At 39.5% G+C, this 18,913-nt stretch overlaps 1 protein-coding gene across 3 annotated transcripts in view; it reads left to right on the top strand.

The window, feature by feature from the left end:
* ATRNL1 (attractin like 1) overlaps positions 1-18,913 on the top strand; it is a 1,048,037-nt gene that overhangs the window by 535,740 nt on the left and 493,384 nt on the right. For all 3 annotated transcript variants that reach the window (XM_043518640.1, XM_038411471.2, XM_043518642.1), the window contains one exon: positions 986-1,143. In XM_043518640.1, coding sequence (XP_043374575.1) covers positions 986-1,143 — 158 coding nt within the window. The remainder of the gene's footprint in view (positions 1-985; positions 1,144-18,913) is intronic.

The following is an 18,913-nucleotide window of genomic DNA, read 5'->3' as shown; positions in this document are numbered from 1 at the left end:
CTACTGGGGAGACTGAGATTTTAATTTCGTTGTTTCAGTGTTCAAGCTAAAAATTTAATTATTAACCTTAACATTGATATCAAACAATAAAATTCATCTGTGAATGCTGATAAAAGGAGCTGCTTATCTGGTTTTTTTTCTCAAACTTTGAACCCCATTATGCCTTTTGCTATAATAAAGAGGAAGAAAAGCTTTATTTAGGAAGTTTTCATGAATTGGTTCTGTTGACTTTCTGAAAATATATCCAAGGAGACGCACAACGCTTACAACTTAAAATGTACATTTAAAAAAAAATAATAAAACTAGGCCTTTAAAGATGGTTTAAGAACTTGCATATCCTCGAGAATTTTTGCACTTAGTTGCATCTAACAATATTTTATGGCAGGTCTTGAAAGCTTTGTTTTAACATATCCTTGCTAGCAAATTCTGTTTTTTTCCATGATCATCTTTTTTTACTTCACTAAGTCAGCAAAGTCCTGATCAAACTGAATTGGTGAGAAGCCTTATGGTTTACAATAAATGATATATGGTTATCTGGTTTATTATTCATGTTTCTAAGAGCAGTTGAAACACCATAGCAATATTTTAAAATGTAGACAAATTCACTTTCCACACTTTAGTAACCTATGAATTTTTATTGAAATGGGATGTAAATTACTAGAGGAAACCGTATTAGCTGTGTAGATAACTGGGATAAGCTTGCTATAAAACTCATATCAAAGTGCATCTTCCATCAATTTTAGGAATCATTCATAATCTTTTGAAATTGGCGTGGGAGTATGAGTGAATTTTCTGTGTGTGTGTGTATACATGTATGTCATATACTTCTATGTTTAATGTATAATATATAATAAACAGAAAAAAATTATAAAAGAATGTTAAGGTTGCAATGTCAAGCACTCTGAAGTAAAGTTAAATTGCAGTTTCCCGAGCAAACTTACTTTGGCCCCTTTTATGATAATTTAATATTTCTTTATATTTTTAGCAGGAACAATATCTGGAGAAGAGATTCCTGTTGTTTCCAAGACTAATATCAAGGAATTTACAGATAGCTTTTCTTGTGAAAAGTTCAACTTTCGGAGTAACCCAAACATCACTTTCTATGTGTATGTCAGCAATTTTTCCTGGCCAATCAAAATACAGGTTAGTTATAAATATTAAGCCATTTACTACTCCAGGTGATTGTGAGAGGTTTTGTTTTGTTACTTAAATGAATATTTCCATTGCTACTGAGACTGTAGAAATGATTCTTATGTAGATAATATATTCTCCAGAGTTTGATTTGTTGTATATATTTAGTCTTTCTGTAAACTGGAGTACCTCCAAATGACTAATTACTTACTCCTGTTTATATATGTTCCATTAATTATGACATTTGTATTGAGGGCTATTTTGTTTACAAATGTTTGTTCAAAATGAATGAGATTTTTAATCCTCAGTTGTACCCTCAAGGTAAAATTTAGTGCATAACAATAGTATATGTTCTGAATAGGCTTTTGTAAACCATTAGCTTTCTTACTAATTGAATTTTAATTGGTTAAAGGTTTAATGTGTGTGCTGTACCATAGTGTGACAGCTTATATACAGCGTTGTTGTAGCTGTGCTGGTCTCAGGATATTAGCAAGACAAGGGGGTGAGGTAGTATCTTTTAATGGATAAACTTCTGTTGATGAGAGAGACATATAACATTTGGTAAAGGTGTATTCAGTTAGAATTCATTTTCTCCCTTGGGACTTAAGCCAGGGAGGTGTTTAATACTCTGAATTTCTAGTGATATCAGTAGGAATTGATGGCACTGAGCATCTCTCACAATTTGTTCCTCTGTAAGGTGTAGGATTCTTCCATAGTTGTTATACTATTTTGTGTTGTTTTGCTAGAAACTTCTGGAATTGCTGACATGGTCATATCAAGCATGGCCACCACTTGACTTACAAATGAATGTGGAGTCTTTCCCAGTAAGCGAGACCCTATTTTTAAGTACCACTGCAGACTCTTAGCATCTTAGAATTCCCCCCTCCCCATGCATTAACAACCAAGAGTCTGGGCAAACCACCGTAGCTCAGGATGCTCTCAGAGTGAATAAGTCACCCTGAAACTCTCTCTCCTCCTCTGAGTGCTTGTCCATATATTTTCCACTCTTGGAGTGCATGTGCCCCATGTACCCAAGTTTTTTTTTTGTGGCATGGGAGGGCAGCAGTGTTCGTTGAAGCTGCACTTGTGTCAGAGTCTGTCTCTCTTGCTCGCTGTGCGACTAACCCTTTGTACTATAAATAGTTGTTGAGATGTTTAGTGTTGGTGAGTCATAGTTTAGTCTTTTATTCTCTTTATTATTAAAAAACAATAGTTTCTTAATTTCTCTACCGTGACTTTCCCAGTAACATGTCCAGCCCTTATATCAGAGCCAAAGTCTCCTGGATTTAAAATCTGCCCATTATGTGATGCAGTGATGTTGCTTAATGTTAATAATACAAGGTGCCTATTCCTCTGGGGAGGAAGGAACACTATTCTGCTAAGGGGCAGACTTAGGTCACCCTCTCCAGGTCTAGCAAGAAAAGGTAGAGATCCCCACATCCTGCCTCTCTTACAGAGGGCTTAAGGCCTAAAATGGGCCTGTCCGGCATCTTCTTAGGCACTGGTCATTGTGCCTCTGAACTAGCTCAGTCAAGCTTCAGGTGTCACCCAGTACTGATCCCTCAACACCAAGCCTCTTGACACTGGCAACTTCAGTATCCACCATTCCTGTACTGATGGCTTGTATCTACCTGTGCACAGCACTGCCTTTCTTGTTTGCGAAAACTTCCACAGTTATGAGTAACCTTAGTGTCCTGGGGCTGGCTAAATCACCTCTACTTTCATCTGTGGCAAAGATAACATCCTCCCTACTAGCCGCTGCCCCAGTACAGTGCTGAGCACCTTAGCAGGACTAGCCACACTGTAAACTGAAATTTATGTGGGACTCCAATTATGACTTCTCTGCTTCTGGAATTGGAATATGCTTTAGAGTATTGACTACACTCACAGTTTGTTCAAGAGACCAAATAACCAAACATAGCCAAATGTATTGTCTAAAGACAAAGCAGTATACTACAAAAAGCAGACTTACATACCCGCCTTCTGGAAAGTAAATTCTCTTACTGTGTTTACCTTTTATGGAAGGTGTGCTTCAAAGATATGCATTTCAGCTACTAGTATTTCTGGCATGATTTTACAAGTAACAAAACCCTATACACGTCACTTAAAGTTTAATTTACTTGTTTGTGCCAAGTTTGACAAGTTTCCTATTTTCTAATGTCACAGCTGACTTCAGCGTTGCAAAGTGTGAAACTGCAGAAAAACCTGAGAGTCTCTGGATTAAGTTTAGAAGCGTGAGCAACAAGGGTGATGTCATGGTGGGAGTCTGCTATAGAGCACCAGACCAGGGGGAGGAGGTGGATGAGGCTTTCTTCAGGCAACTAACAGAAGTTACTAGATCACCTGGTTCTCATGGGGGACTTCAATCACCCTGATATCTGCTGGGAGAGCAATACAGCAGTGCACAGACAATCCAGGAAGTTTTTGGAAGGGTAGGGGAAAATTTCCTGGTGCAAATGCTGGAGGAACCAATTAGGGGCAGAGCTCTTCTTGACCTGCTGCTCACAAACTGGGAAGAATTAGTAGAGGAAGCAAAAGTGGATGGGAACCTGGGAGGCAGTGACCATGAAATAGTCCAGTTCAGGATCCTGACACAAGAAAGAAAGGAGAGCAGCAGAATATGGACCCTGGACTTCAGAAAAGCAGACTTTAACTCTCTCAGAGAACAGATGGGCAGGATCCTCTAGGAGAATAACATGAGTGGGAAAGAAGTCCAGGAGAGCTGGCTGTATTTTAAAGAATCCTTATTGAGGTTACAGGGACAAAGCATCCCAATGTGTAGAAAGAAGAGTAAATATGGCAGGCGACCAGCTTGGCATAACAGTGAAATCCTTGCTGATCTTAAACACAAAAAAGATGCTTACAAGAAGTGGAAGATTGGACAAATGACCAGGGAGGAGTATAAAAATGTTGCTCAGGCATGCAGGAGTTCAATCAGGAAGGCCAAATCAGACTTGGAGTTGCAGTAAGCAAGGGATGTTAAGAGTAACAAGAAGGGTTTCTACAAGTACGTTAGCAACAAGAAAAAGGTCAAGGAAAATGAGACCCCCTTATTGAATGGGGGAAGGCAACCTAGTGACAGAGGATGTGGAAAGAGTTAATGTACTCAATGCTTTTTTTGCCTCTATCTTCACGAACAAGGTCAGCTCCCAGACTACTGCACTGGGTAGCACAGTATGGGGAGGAGGTGACCAGGCCTCTGTGAAGAAAGAAGTGGTTCAGGTCTATTTAGAAAAGCTGGACGAGCACAAGTCCATGGGCCCGGATGCGCTGCATCCAAGTGTGCTAAAGAAATTGGTGGATGTGTTTGCAGAGCCGTTGGTCATTATCTTTGAAAACTCATGGTGATTGGGGGAGGTCCCGGGTGACTGGAAAAAAGGCTAATGTAGTGCCCATCTTTAAAAAATGGAAGGAGGAGGATGTGAGGAACTACAGGCCAGTCAGCTTCACCTCAGTTCCTGGAAAAATCATGGAGCAGGTCTTCAAGGAATCAACTTTGAAGCACTTAGAGGAGAGGAAAGTAATCAGGAACAGTCAACGTGGATTCACCAAGGACAAGTCATGCCTGACTAATCTAATTGCCTTCTGTGATGAGATAACTGGCTCTGTGGATGAGGGGAAAGCAGTGGATGTGCTATTCCTTGACTTTAGCAAAGCTTTTGATAAGTCTCCCACAGTATTCTTGCCAGCAAGTTAAAGTAGTATGTCCTGGATGAATGGACTATAAGGGGGATAGAAAGCTGGCTAGATCGTCGGGCTCAACAGGTAGTGATTAATGGCTCCACGTCTTGTTGGAAGCCAGTATGAAGCAGTATCATTCACTGCCTGCAATGTAACAAAAACATATGTAACCCAGAACAAATGTTCATAAAACATTGGTCCGGTTGTCCATTCAGTTAGTCCATTCCTCCTTTATTCTTAAGGGCAGGCAATAACTTAGATCCCTGAGAGCAACTAATCAGAAGGCAGCAATCTACCCTGTCAGAATTACCTGCACTTCTCCACATCCATTGTGGAAGCAATTAGGGACACCAGCTGGACCTGTGCCTCAAGAGCTAGAGTTCCCCCCATCAGGGACCCATAATGAATGCCAATGTTGTGGTGGCAGTCCCAATTCCAAAGGATTGTGTGGTGCCATGTATATCATAAGGCCAACATGGGGCAAGTCGTGTGGTCTCCATCCTGTGACCCCCATATTCAATCTGATCATCATTTGAGGATAAAAACACCTATTACCCAGTGGCCAGTGTTTAGCTGGAAGGTCTTGGACTGAGTCCAGGAATAGTCCATTTAGATGCAAGTACTAAGGAAAAAGCCAGAATAAAGGCTTCACTGAACAACAGACCTTCCTACCAGCTATCAACACACTCCCTAAAGTAAATAAAAGTGTCCCAAGTATATGGGCTGTATTTGGCGGGTCAATGCTCCCCAGCTGGCAAAGTGCTACACTTCATAATTAAAATGTTTTCTGAGGTCATCATTATTAGATTCCCCTTTCCTGTGTGCAAATCCTTCCTAAAGGAACTGTATGTAATTTTGAAATGTGCTTAGTTATTAATTATTTTCTAAGAAAAACAGCCCTCTCCGTTATGTTTCCACAACAGTATTTCATTGAGCAATTACTCTTACAGTGAAGTTAGACATGCTGTTAAAATGAAGTTAGAATGCTCCAGTGTATTGTAAAGAATTAATTTAATCATTCAAAGGAAACTTGTTGAAAGTTTTACTGGTATGTTGTTTGGTTCTTTTTCTGTATTAATGCTTCTAAGTTGAAAACAAATCTTGGCTTCCTGTATTAGTTTCAAAGACAGCAAAAAGGAATGAATCTAGTTATAGATTAGTTTTATGTTTTATTTGCATGTAGTAGAGGGAACTAAGGACGTCGTAGAGTGCTTTAAACACTCAGGACTACTTCACATCACAGATTTCTGTGGTGTTATGTTTTAAAAAGAGAGAAAATCAGCACTCTTTTGGTGACACTAGTTCCTGTTTCAGAGCTCAGATGGTTTTATTTCCCATGTTAATAGACTGAACCTTGCAACTGAAGAAGCAGCTTAATAAAAGTCAAGAAGCACATTTGTCCTCATAAAAAAATCTACTCTATGTAGCATATTTAATTATTTTAGCATTCTTTGTTTTGGAGTTAATTTTAAATATTTAACATTCTTGACTGACAAATACTGATGTAAAAGCTCTGAGGAATAGAAGTTATCAGTAACGCTCATGAGGAGTTAAAACAATCTTTTGTTCATGATGTACTACAAATTCAATTACTTAATTAAAATGAAAACATAAGCCTTTGTATTGTAAATCTTTTTAGAATTTTGCAAAGGTCATTGGATGGAATTTTCACTTGCAAATGTGTGTATATATAAATATACCAGTGCCTGTAGAGAACCTTTTCCCAGCAATGGTTGCATACATCAATTTGATAACTGTGATTTACAGCAAAAGGTTCAATTTCTAAGTACCTTACTAGTTTTCAGAGAGGCTGCCTAATAAATGCATATAGCTGTGTGTGAAGTCGTTATAATTCTTGAAATAACAAGTGGGTATTGATAATATAATTGTAAGATACATTAGCTTCCAAAAATGTCTTGATTTTTATAAAAAGAAAAGGAGTACTTGTGGCACCTTAGAGACTAACAAATTTATTAGAGCATAAGCTTTCGTGAGCTACAGCTCACTTCATCGGATGCATTTGGTGGAAAAAACAGAGGAGAGATTTATATAATTCTCACCAGCAACCACACACCACACAACAGAACCACTAACCCAGGAACCTATCCTTGCAACAAAGCCCGTTGCCAACTCTGTCCACATATCTATTCAGGGGATACCATCATAGGGCCTAATCACATCAGCCACACTATCAGAGGCTCGTTCACCTGCGCATCTACCAATGTGATATATGCCATCATGTGCCAGCAATGCCCCTCTGCCATGTACATTGGCCAAACTGGACAGTCTCTACGTAAAAGAATGAATGGACACAAATCAGACATCAAGAATTATAACATTCAAAAACCAGTTGGAGAACACTTCAATCTCTCTGGTCACTCGATCACAGACCTAAGAGTGGCTATACTTCAACAAAAAAGCTTCAAAAACAGACTCCAAGGAGAGACTGCTGAATTGGAATTAATTTGCAAACTGGATACAATTAACTTAGGCTTGAATAGAGACTGGGAATGGATGAGTCATTACACAAAGTAAAACTATTTCCCCATGGTATTTCTCCCTCCCACCCCACCCCCCACTGTTCCTCTGATATTCTTGTTAACTGCTGGAATTAGCCTACCTGCTTGTCACCATGAAAGGTTTTCCTCCTTCCCCCCCTGCTGTTGGTGATGGCTTATCTTAAGTGATCACTCTCCTTACAGTGTGTATGATAAACCCATTGTTTCATGTTCTCTGTGTGTGTGTATATAAATCTCTCCTCTGTTTTTTCCACCAAATGCATCCGATGAAGTGAGCTGTAGCTCACGAAAGCTTATGCTCTAATAAATTTGTTAGTCTCTAAGGTGCCACAAGTACTCCTTTTCTTTTTGCGAATACAGACTAACACGGCTGCTACTCTGAAACCGTTGATTTTTATATTGACTGTAAGGAAGTATCAATCTTCTAATAATATTAGAAGTGGGATGCAAACAAAATTTACAAAATTCCTTAATCAGGCTGATAGACATTTTGCACCCATTTCTGCAAAGAGATGAACACTTCCTTTGAGGTGCTGGATACTCTCAAATCTCATTGAAGTCAATGGGTTTTGAGGCAACCAACACATTGCAGGATCCTGTCCTTTGTAGGACTAAATCTGTTGTCAAAAAAAGGCTCAGTGATATAGAATAAGAATGAATTTTCAACCTTTAAATACGACTTTCAGTATCCATGGAAAACTGTTGTTTGAGGTCACAATTTTAAAGCCATTTAAATAAAATGTAAATGATTATTGCCATTTGTTTTATTGTTATGATGTCCAAAAGTGTTGTGGCCCCTTAAAGAACAAATAAGTCATCACTTGTGCCACAAGCAACTTAAAATTTAATATTAGGTGTGTTATGAATGAGAATAAAAACCAGGTGGGGGAAGGAAGTGGGGTTAAGGAAGCATAGGGGTTACAATAATAAAATTACAAAGTTATTCATTTATGTTGTGCACACATCTTGATGATTACACTGAATTATCAGCTAATTCCCTTCTTGCAGTTGGCATACTAAAAACATTTGGCTTGTTTTAAACAAACAAAAAGCAAAAATCCAGATGTATATTTTATGAACATATCATCTTTATATCTAGTAAAAATGTATATGGAAACGTATTGTAAAGGTAGATTAGTTTTTCATTTTTTAAAATTCATAAGTGAACTATGTTCTGGCGAATCTTTCCATTAATCATTGCTAGAAGAAAAAGAACCCTGGGGGATAGACACACTATGATACATGCATTGAAATCAATGGGACTCCAACACCTGGGTAAGGATTTGCCTGTGTGGAACGCCTTGCAGGACTAGGGCCTTAAATTGCACAACAGTCAATTTTCTACTACATTTCACATTATATATCATTATTGAAAATGTATATTTTATAGATGCATTATTAAAATAAATCTTTTTAAATTTTGATTAATAGATTAGATTAATATGATTAGTTTAATGGAGATGGAAACTACTGTTTAAATGTTGAGTGTTATCATAATTATGATGATGACTATCTTTTTCTTTCTGATACATTTAAATATAGTCTGAAACCTGAAACCTAAAATTGGGCAATTTAACTCTTCGTAGTAGTAGTAATTTTTCATTTTAGTTCCAATGCCAGTTATGACAGTAAGAGATGATAACGCTGTGTGCTGTTCATATAAAATATTCATGATATGAACATATCCAATATAAAATTTTCAGAAATAACTTTCACATCAATAGCAGATTAAATTTGAGAATATCCAGAAGCATTGCTAGAATTTGATGGCACTATCCAGCTGTTGTCTGATGATTAGGTAGCACCTTTATTTCTTTGCTATATATAATGATGGTGCTTTTGAAATTTGAGTTAAAATGAATTAGTGCATGGATACTAACAATGTGGTGTCAACTGGTAAACTGCTCCAGTAAGTGTGTATTTCATTACTGCTGCTCACATGCTTCTTTTTTCCAGTCCCCTTTCCCCTGCCAGCAGGTTTAATATGGTTATCAAGAATATCTGTAAATTTTGAAAGAGTTGCGACAACTGTTATTTCTCAAAAAGAAAAGGCGTACTTGTGGTACCTTAGAGACTAACAAATTTATTTGAGCGTAAGCTTTCGTGAGCTACAACTCACTTCATCACTGTAGCTCATGAAAGCTTATGCTCAAATAAATTTGTTAGTCTCTAAGGTGCCACAAGTACTCCTTTTCTTTTTGCGAATACAGACTAACACGGCTGCTACTCTGAAACCTGTTACTTCTCAGTGAACAGAAGCACTACAAACAGTTTAACTGATGGTTTAAAAAAGGACCAAAATACCTAATTAAGAGATAATTAGTCTTCAGTGATGCACAGTTTTAATCTCCATATAAATTGAATGTCCAAGATAAGAACTCCAGTAACTGATTTGCCAATTGTATAGCTTTTTTTCTCCAAACAGATCAAGGCACTATCCATGTGTAGTTGTATTACAAAATAGAGAGATGTAGATAACTTATATTTGCAAATACTCTGTCTCTGATGTTTTGTAACCAGATGTTGAGCTTTTCTTCTGTAATTTCCATTTCACTTATCTAATTAATTAAGAAAATTGCAGTTATAACATTTAGAATTTAGTAGGAAATATTGCTTAAAGAAAGCTTTTACTTGTTCTGGGCTTCTGTCAATATGGGAAAATAAAGCAATTGCCTTTCTTCTACAACATGCAAAGGGGGGAAATAAACTTTTCTGCAGATGACAGAAAAGATGAAGATGAAGAGCTTTGTCAGCACAACATATATATGGCCTGTTGAGCCATGCATGCCCAGGAAGGTCACAGATAGTGGCTCCAATGCAGTCTGAGTTATTTAAAAGTGAGGGTTTGGACTGCAGTGAAGCACAAAAGAAATAAACAGATTTATTCCGTGAAGGAATATTATAGAGCCACTGAGGAGAAAGAAAGCTCACTGCCTCCTGTCTATCATTATGTTCAATTCTTGGGCCCTTCAGTTTTCAACAACCAGGCACCAGGCAGTCAGTAGAAGTTACTGTAGCTCTATGTCTGTAGTAACTTTTCTCAGTGGTCATAAGTGTGGTAGGAGAGACTTTGGCATGTGAACTCTGATGGTTTCTTAAGAAAAAAAAATGCCTTTCAGTAGGAGTGGCATTCTCTTTCTTTTTTTCCACTCTGTTTTTGGGGCCTAATCTACATCTTTCTTTCTTTTGTGCTGAGAGAGCTTGGGCGAACTTCTTATCATCTGATCAGTATTTGTTTTTCTCAAAGGTAGGGGATTAATCTTCCAGCTCTACAATCAATGTGTTCATTTCCATGATAAACTGAGATAATCTGATCGGAATTGGAATCATGTTTTGCCAAGGGGGGGAATGGGAACATGGAATGGGAACAGGGACACAGACCAGGCTCTGTGGCATCAAAGCTGGGAAGGGGGACACTGAGGAAGGAAATTGGAATCATTCCTTGCTGAAAGTTCATCCCAATAAACATCAAATGGTTTGCACTTTCAGACTTTGGGTATTGCTGCTCTCTGTTCATGTGAGAAGGATCAGGGAATGGGAGAGTGAAGGGTTAAGCCCCTCAAACATCTTGATGCCGTGTTTCATATGCATCGGTTCGTACGGGTGAATCTCCCTCCCCAACAGTCTGCACAGCTGCTTAGAGGGGGTATGGTGAACTCTTGTGATGGTAGTTGCAGATTCTGGCAAACCGGGGTAATGGATTTTTTGGATAAATGGATAAGGAAGAACCAGGGCCCCTACCAGGTGCAGGGGTCAACCTGGGATGAGATTAAAAAGGAGATGGAGGCAGTGTTAGGGGACCCAGAGGGATGAGGGGTGGCTGAGGAATCCACCCTCCTTGGTATAGGGGTAGTGGAAGACGGTCCATGCCCATGGGAACTGGATGCCTTCCAGTCTAACTTCAGTCTGCTTGAGAGGTTTGAAATAAGGGCAGCATTATGGGAAGCTGCCAGTGATCTTTCAAGTTTGGTGCTGCTTCAGCAAGGGCTGCTGAAGGGTTGTAAATTAGTTAGGGGTGGTTAAAGACAATTTGGCACAACAGGGTTTAGAGTCAAAAGCAGAGTTAACGGACTGCCTTTAGAGACAGGAGCTGGGACTTGGTCCTGGGGGAATGGAGGCCAAAAAAAATAAAAGTTTCAAAGTGAAAAATGGCAGGGTTTTCAGACTCAGGTAACGACCCCCACTCTTCTCCCAGAGCCAGGATGAAAACCTAGGGGTAAGGGTTCCCAACTGTTTCAACCCAGGGAGCCTACTCTTAGCTCAAAGCTAACTATATCCTTTTCTTCTTTTCCTTCTTCTTTCTCTCAGTTTACTTAATTTGCTGCTGGTAGCCTGTACTTAGGGTGACCAGATGTCCTGATTTTATTGGGACAGTCCCAATTTTTGGGTCTTTTTCTTATATAGGCTTCTATTACCCCCCACCCCCGTCCCGATTTTTCACATTTGCTGTCTGATCACCCTACCTGTGCTTTAAACTGACCTCACAGGGTTAATTCATTTATTTCCACCTCTTCCCGCTCCTCCCCACCCCCTTCCACACTTTCGTTTTTCAGAAGTTTTAATGGAGGGTACTTTGGATACTTATGTGAAATGTTTGGGTTTTTTTCCCTGTCCCCGACTGCCCCGACCCCTATTCATACCCCGCCCCCTGACTGGCACTCACCGGCAGTGGCGGGAAGTGGAGCAACTTGGCCCCAGCCCGCTCCACTCTGCCAGCTCCCAGCCATGGCGCTCTGCTTCCCGCCGCCGGTGAGTACAGGAGGTTGGGGAAAGGATGCCCCCCCGCACTCACCTGCAGCGGGAAGCAGAGTGATGCAGCCCCAGCCCGCTCCACTCCGGCAGCTCCCAACCCCAGGTGCTCCGCTTCCCGCCACCGGTGAGTATGGGGAGGTTGGGGAAAGGACCCCCCCCACACACTCACTGGTGGCGGGAAGCAGAGCATCACGGCCGGGAGCTGGTGGAGTGGAGTGGGCTGGGGCCAGGCTGCTCCGCTTCCACTGCTGCCGGTGAGTGCGGGGGGAATCCCTTCCCCCAAGCCCCCTCCCCCGAGCAACATGGCTGGGGCTGGGGCGAGGGAAACGGAGCGGGCTGCTCCCGGCCCCCCACTAATCTCCTGGGCCACTCTGGGCCTGCGGGGCCCCCAAAAATGCCCCCATACAGCTCCTGCCTCCCAGACTCTGAGGGGAGGGGAGGAGACCTCTTTTACCACATTGTATGTGAACCCGTTTTATATCGGGGTAGAGGTGTAGTCTTAAGACAATCAGGAAGTAGGGGGTGGGGAATTGGAATCATGTTTTGCTAAGAGGGGGAATGGGAACAGGGAATGGGAACAGGGACTCAGACAAGGCTCTGTAGCATCAGAGCTGGGAAGGGGGACACGGAGGAAGGTAATTGGAATCATTGCTTGCTAAAGTTCACCCCAACAAACATCAAATTGTTTGCACCTTTGGACTTTGGGTATTGCTGCTCTCTGTTCATGCGAGAAGGACCACAGAATGGGAAGGTGAAGAAATAAGCCCTCTAACAGTAGGGGATTAATCTTCCAACTCTACAGCCAACGTGTTCATTTCCATGATAAACTACAAAAGCCAAAAAATGAGTCAGTGAGACTCCAATGTCTTGTACATCCATTTTATTTTTTTCTAATTCCCAAATCAAAGGGTAGTCTAAGGCCCATTTTGGACCTTTACAGTCTCAAATTTATCAAGTACATGAGATTCTGTGTGGTTTCTCCAGCACCTATTATTCCCTCCCTGGATCAAAACAATTGGTTTTCTCCTCTTGATTTTCACGATGCTCACTTTCATATCTCAGTCCTACCAAGTCACAGGAAGTTTCTGAGCTTTGTGGTAATGGGGAATTATTACCAACAAATTGTAGTTCCCTTTGGCTTATCATCAGCTCCTCGCATGTTCATAAAATGCATGGCAGTGATGGTGGCATTCTTGAGGAGAACAGTATACATGTTTTCCCTTATCTAAATGATTGGCTTTTCCAAAGCCCTTCCCATCTGCAGGTCCTCCATTACATCCAGTTTATTCTCCATCTCTTCGACTGTCTGAAGCTTATCTTGAACATAGAGAAATGAACATTAGGTCCCACACAGAGGCTTGAATTCCTCAGAGCCTTACTCGACTCCATATTAGCAAATGCCTTCCTTCCCCGGGAAAGGTTTCAGACTATTTGTGAAATGTATGAGTCTCTCAGGTCTCACCCATCCACCGTAGCTCAAGTGTACCTCATGTTGCTAGGTCACATGGCTGCAAGCACTTATGTACCATGAATGCAAGGCTGTGCTTTCACTCTCTTCAAGCCTGGCTAATATTAGTCTACCAACACAGCTGACACCATCTGGACAAGCTGGTCCAAATTCTTCCCATGGTCCTGTATTCTTTAGAGTATACCAAACAACATATGTCCAAGGGTCCCATTCTCGTGTCCTCTCCCAACAAAGACAAGTGTTGTAATTAGTGCCTCTACAGTTGGGTGAAGTGTTCACCTGGATGGTTCATGGACCAGGGTTTATGGACAGAATAGGAAGCGAGGCGTCATATCAGTGTCCTGGAGCTTCTTGCCATTTACAAAGCTTGGCAGGCCTTCTTCCCTCTTATTAATGGCTCATTGACAATACAACCACCGTGAATAGTCTCAACAGATGGCAGGTGTGGGGGTTGGAGCGCTTGGTTCAGAAAGCTCTGTCAGGAGGAAATGACCCTCTGAGACTTTTGCCTCAAACAGAACATTAGTCCCACACCAGCTCACTTACTTGGTTTCCAAAAGTAGTCCCACACAGAACAGTGTATTGAGGACTATTTTTCAAGCCTGTAGCATCCTGTCAATCAATGTGTTTGCTGCAAGAGACAACAGCGAGTGCCATCTATTTTGTTCTCAGGCAACAGTCCTCCTCCTCAGAGACTTTCTGTCCACTCAACAAGGGCTCAGGAAACATCCACAGCTTTTCTCAATGCTATTCCTATACTGGATGTTTGTAGGGCTTTCCTTTGCTCTATCATACATACGTTTACTCCTACAACATCATGACAGCCTCAAGGGAGGATGCAAACTTTGGCAACTTTGGCAGTGATACTACAGTCACTGTTTGAACAGACTCCATGCCCCACCCCCTACAGCACTGCTTGTGAGCGACCTGAGTAGAATACTAGTCTGCATCCACTCAATGAAGAAAGAACAATTATTTACCTGTATTGTAGTACTTGTTCTTCAAGATAGGGGTGCAGAAGATGGGTATTCCACGACTCAACCACCATTCCCTCTGGACTGGAGTCTTAGGTCACTCTTCCAGTGCGAAGGAACTGAGGGGAGGTTAGGACAGAGCCACCCTTATATAGCCTTCAGAGGGTGTTTGAGGAGGTGCAGAGGGCATACGCCACCCTGACGGGTACTGATGCAGAAAACTGTCTTGCTCCAGCACACTGGATGTGCACACAACTGATTGGAATATACGGCTGCTTCCACATCTCCAAAAATAACAGTTACAATACAAGTAAGTAATCATTTTTAATTGTAAATTGGAGGGAAGTTGGTCCATGCAATCATATACTGGAGAGAAGTTGTCCACTCTATGAAAAGATTTGAGAATTGCTGGTATAAAATACCCATTTTAAGTCCATATATGTGTTACAGATTTATAAAATACATTTTATAACATTTTATAAACGCACCACAAATCTATTTTGCTGTCCTATTTGTACCATTACTAGTTATATTTCATGAACTTTATAGTTCTGATAGCTTTCATTTTTTTAAAATCTCCATTACATGTTAATGAAAATACCTTTACATTTTTTTGTGGGGTGGGAGGGGGGAAGTGAATCTTCTATGGATTTCATTCTGTTTTCTCTGCTTGCTTTATGAGGTTGTGCCCTGTTGATTTTGTTTTCTTGCAGTTTTTCTTTTTTTCTTTATTGTGACAACAGAAATACATGAGGCTGACAATATGTTATAGATTGCAATCTCATTAAAATTGCTATATTAACAAGCACTCCAGTACAGGGAAAACATTGAAGCTGTCAGATATTCTCAGCATATGAAATAAAAGACGTTTGTATCTATGTGGCATCGTCATTACACCTTGTGTTATAAAAACATCTTCTTGCAGTTTTGTGTAATGTTTTCATTTAGGTTAATTTTATTTTTACCTTGTTGTTCCCATCACAGCACTTTTCTGCTGTATCGATATGTGAATACCACAACAATTACTAGTGTATATTGGTAGGAAGTTATTTTTATTAGTCACAGCTGACTGAATTTTATTATAAAGCCCTACTTAGCTTGTGATATTGTGGAAATTGCAAATGCCACAATATTGGGCTTCCACCACAGCTTTGAGAGTGGGAGCCCTACCAGGTGCAGGGCTGATTGTAGGAGCCATGGTCACCCTGAGGCTAAAAGCAGAGCCCCTACTCTCAGCCCCAGGCAGCTGACAGCGAAAAATCATGCAAAAGTAATAATGGACTTTATTACCACATGTAATAAAGTCCATTATTACTTTTCCACAATTTTCCATGGCTTGTCTACAACTCAACCGCATTTTTTTGACAATCATCTCACAATTCAAGTAGGGCCTTAATTATGAGCTTTACAATGGTTTCTTCAACAAACAGTTACTGTAGATCTAGCACAGAACTCACTTTCTATATGATACATGGGTGCATGTGAGTCTTCCTCTCAGCATTGTAAAACAGCTCAGCTGAACGAGATTTTGGTCTTTTTGTGTGTATTTGTTTTGATGAATATGTACTCCTGAAGAACTGCCCTCTCAAAGAGTCAATTTCTATAGAGTAATTAAATATTTTTTCTCTCCTAACTAACCTACTCCAGATGTCTCATAATCCTATTGATCACTCAGATGTCAGTTCAAAGTGTGTTCAAACACATCTCTAGCAAAACCTGGTAAGGGTTTGGATCTTCATCATGCAAAATTTAGTGTAGTGAGTACATCTTTCATGCTGCATAGGGGCTCCAGTAGGAAGCAGCATAGAGATGTGCATGGAGAAAAATAAATATTCAGGGTAAGCCCTTATACTGGTATATAGGTGTTAGCATGTATAATATCAGGTTTCTGCAAAATCCCTGAATATTTGGAATCTTGTTTGATAACTTACTGTTTGAATAAGTATGGTTAAGTTTGCTGAACTGAGTATTCAAACTTTTGATATTTGCCTTTTGATTAATTTGTGATTTTATTTTGGGATATTCATTTTCATGGATCTCTATTGAGTTAAGTAGAAGAATCAGATTCCTTGGACATACTTTGTAAAAGATGCTTATTTTGTACAGTTTGTGAATGAACGCCATCCCAATTGTTTTTCATGTCCATTTCATGTTAGGGAATCTACTGATGTAGTATGTAGTTCTGCTCTGTTTATAGGCTCTCATGCTCAATGTAAACTGACTTATTTGAAAAATTTATAGATGAGTCTTGGTTAGTTGATGCCTTTGGGTGATCTGGGATTAGCAGTCTATTTGACAGCTGTGAAATATTTAAAACTTTAACAGGGATCCTTAAAAGTGAAATTATAAGTATAGTAACATGTATTGTAATTCTAGAGATACACCTGTTTTGTATTCTATCAGTTTGCCACAGGTTCATAAGGTACAGAATTATATGTACAAGTATTCGGGCATTTTTGTGTTTTTCACCTTCAACTTTTTTCCAATTGCTTGTCCATTTTGGAATCTTAAAAATAGAACTTTTATTGGAGCTCTGCAAGGAAGACTTAAGTAAATATAAAAAGACAGCAGTTGGCAATGATAATTTGGAAATTATCAAAGTCAAAGTTAAGGCACTTCTAGTGGCCTAATTCTCTCTTTCTTTTAAATTAAAATATGAACAATGTTTCTTTAAAATATTGCGGTACTGAACATTTATTAATGCTTGTTTCAGTATAGTGGAGTTGTGAAAGAATAGGGATACTGTGCATTTTTCCAGTAGTAAAAGAAATAAAAGTTGGGGGAAACTGAAGAAGCACTTAAATTGGAATATGTAAGGGTGGGAAAATTGTACTTTTTCTCATTAATGTGCTTAATAAAATGAAGAGAAGTATTTTTCTGTGGCAAGATGATTATAAACTATACATACAAATTATTGAAAAGTCAGCCTTAGGCTTTGTTCTCCCATTAGTCCACTGCGGATTTATCCTTGAAACTCCTGTTAATGTCAGCATGGGGTCACTATTTTACTCATATTGTTATGTAACAGCTTCTGTGAAGCAGTGGTGGGAGACATTCAGCCTCATTCTTTGAAATGCGTATATTGACTCTTCCATGAAAATATAGTAGAGGATGTCCTTTCTGCCCCATGTAACATCAGACGGCACTCAAATGGTTAAATCCCCTGTGCATCAATGAGAATTGATTTGTGCCTTAGCTGTTACTTTCCCTTTAGCTATTAAAAAAGGGAAAAAGTCATTCAATTCCTGCAATAACTACTGTAAGCTGATGATGCATTTTTTGTAAAATGATTCCACTGATTTTTCTAAACTAATAACAATTCAATTATATTCTGCAGGCATTAACCACAAAACTGCATTTGTTTAGAAAATACTTTTTAAAGCTGTATTCATCTGTGGTGAGGATTGTGGTGGTTAAAAAATCAATTGCAGTTGTATTATTTGCAAAGTAATCCATTCACTTCTCCATTCTAACTAGAAGAGGCATCCTGAGGGGCTGAAAGAAAATTACACTAAGATGATATGCTTGGGCTTTGTCTTTGTTTTATTGTGAAGACTGATCCACATGTCTTCTAATCTAGGTCCTTTGAGTTTTATTTAGTGTTCATATAAATAAGGGCTACCTGAAAACTACTTAAACATGGATATAAATCAGCCTGCTCCTTTTTATTATTGTTTGTCTTATTTTGGCTCTTCTCAAAGTTAAAATGGACATTTAAATGATATGTTCGTCTGCTCTGTTTGAATTTTCACATAGTAAATAGAAGCATAAACAGAATGAAAAAATAAATCAGAAGGGCTTATGTGTATCTCCATATATATGTGTTAATTGTTACGATCTAAACAGTGCTTCAATATTTTATATATTCCTTTAAGTTTAGAACGGAACAAAAGCCTGAAGTAACTTTTCATTTCCTGTTCTTGTTCATCCTAGACATTATTCCATACTAAATATTATTCCATTTGTTAATGTTATAATTGTTGTTAGTGGCCTTTATATTATTTTTTACAGCAGTGTTGATGTTGCATAGTGCCTTATGGAAAAGTAAAAGACATAGTCCTGGCATCAAAGGCTTTACAGTACAAGGAGTGAGCTGTAGCTCACGAAAGCTTATGCTCAAATAAATTTGTTAGTCTCTGAGGTGCCACAAGTCCCTCCTTTTCTTTTTGCGAATACAGACTAACACGGCTGCTACTCTGAAACGTTACATTAGGATACTTACACAAGTGATCTCATTGAAGTCAGTGGAATTGCTCACATTACACAGATAAATAAGTTTGTATGATTTTGCCTTAAATAAAACCTATGTTCAACATTGTGTTAGATGAAACAGTACCTGAATAGTCAATCTCAAATGTACGAGTGTGGTGGTTCTCAGTCCAGTTATT

The sequence above is a fragment of the Dermochelys coriacea genome, chromosome 7, assembly GCF_009764565.3.
Source record: "Dermochelys coriacea isolate rDerCor1 chromosome 7, rDerCor1.pri.v4, whole genome shotgun sequence".
Lineage (NCBI taxonomy): Eukaryota > Metazoa > Chordata > Testudines > Dermochelyidae > Dermochelys > Dermochelys coriacea.
This window is presented reverse-complemented; position numbering and strand designations above follow the sequence as displayed.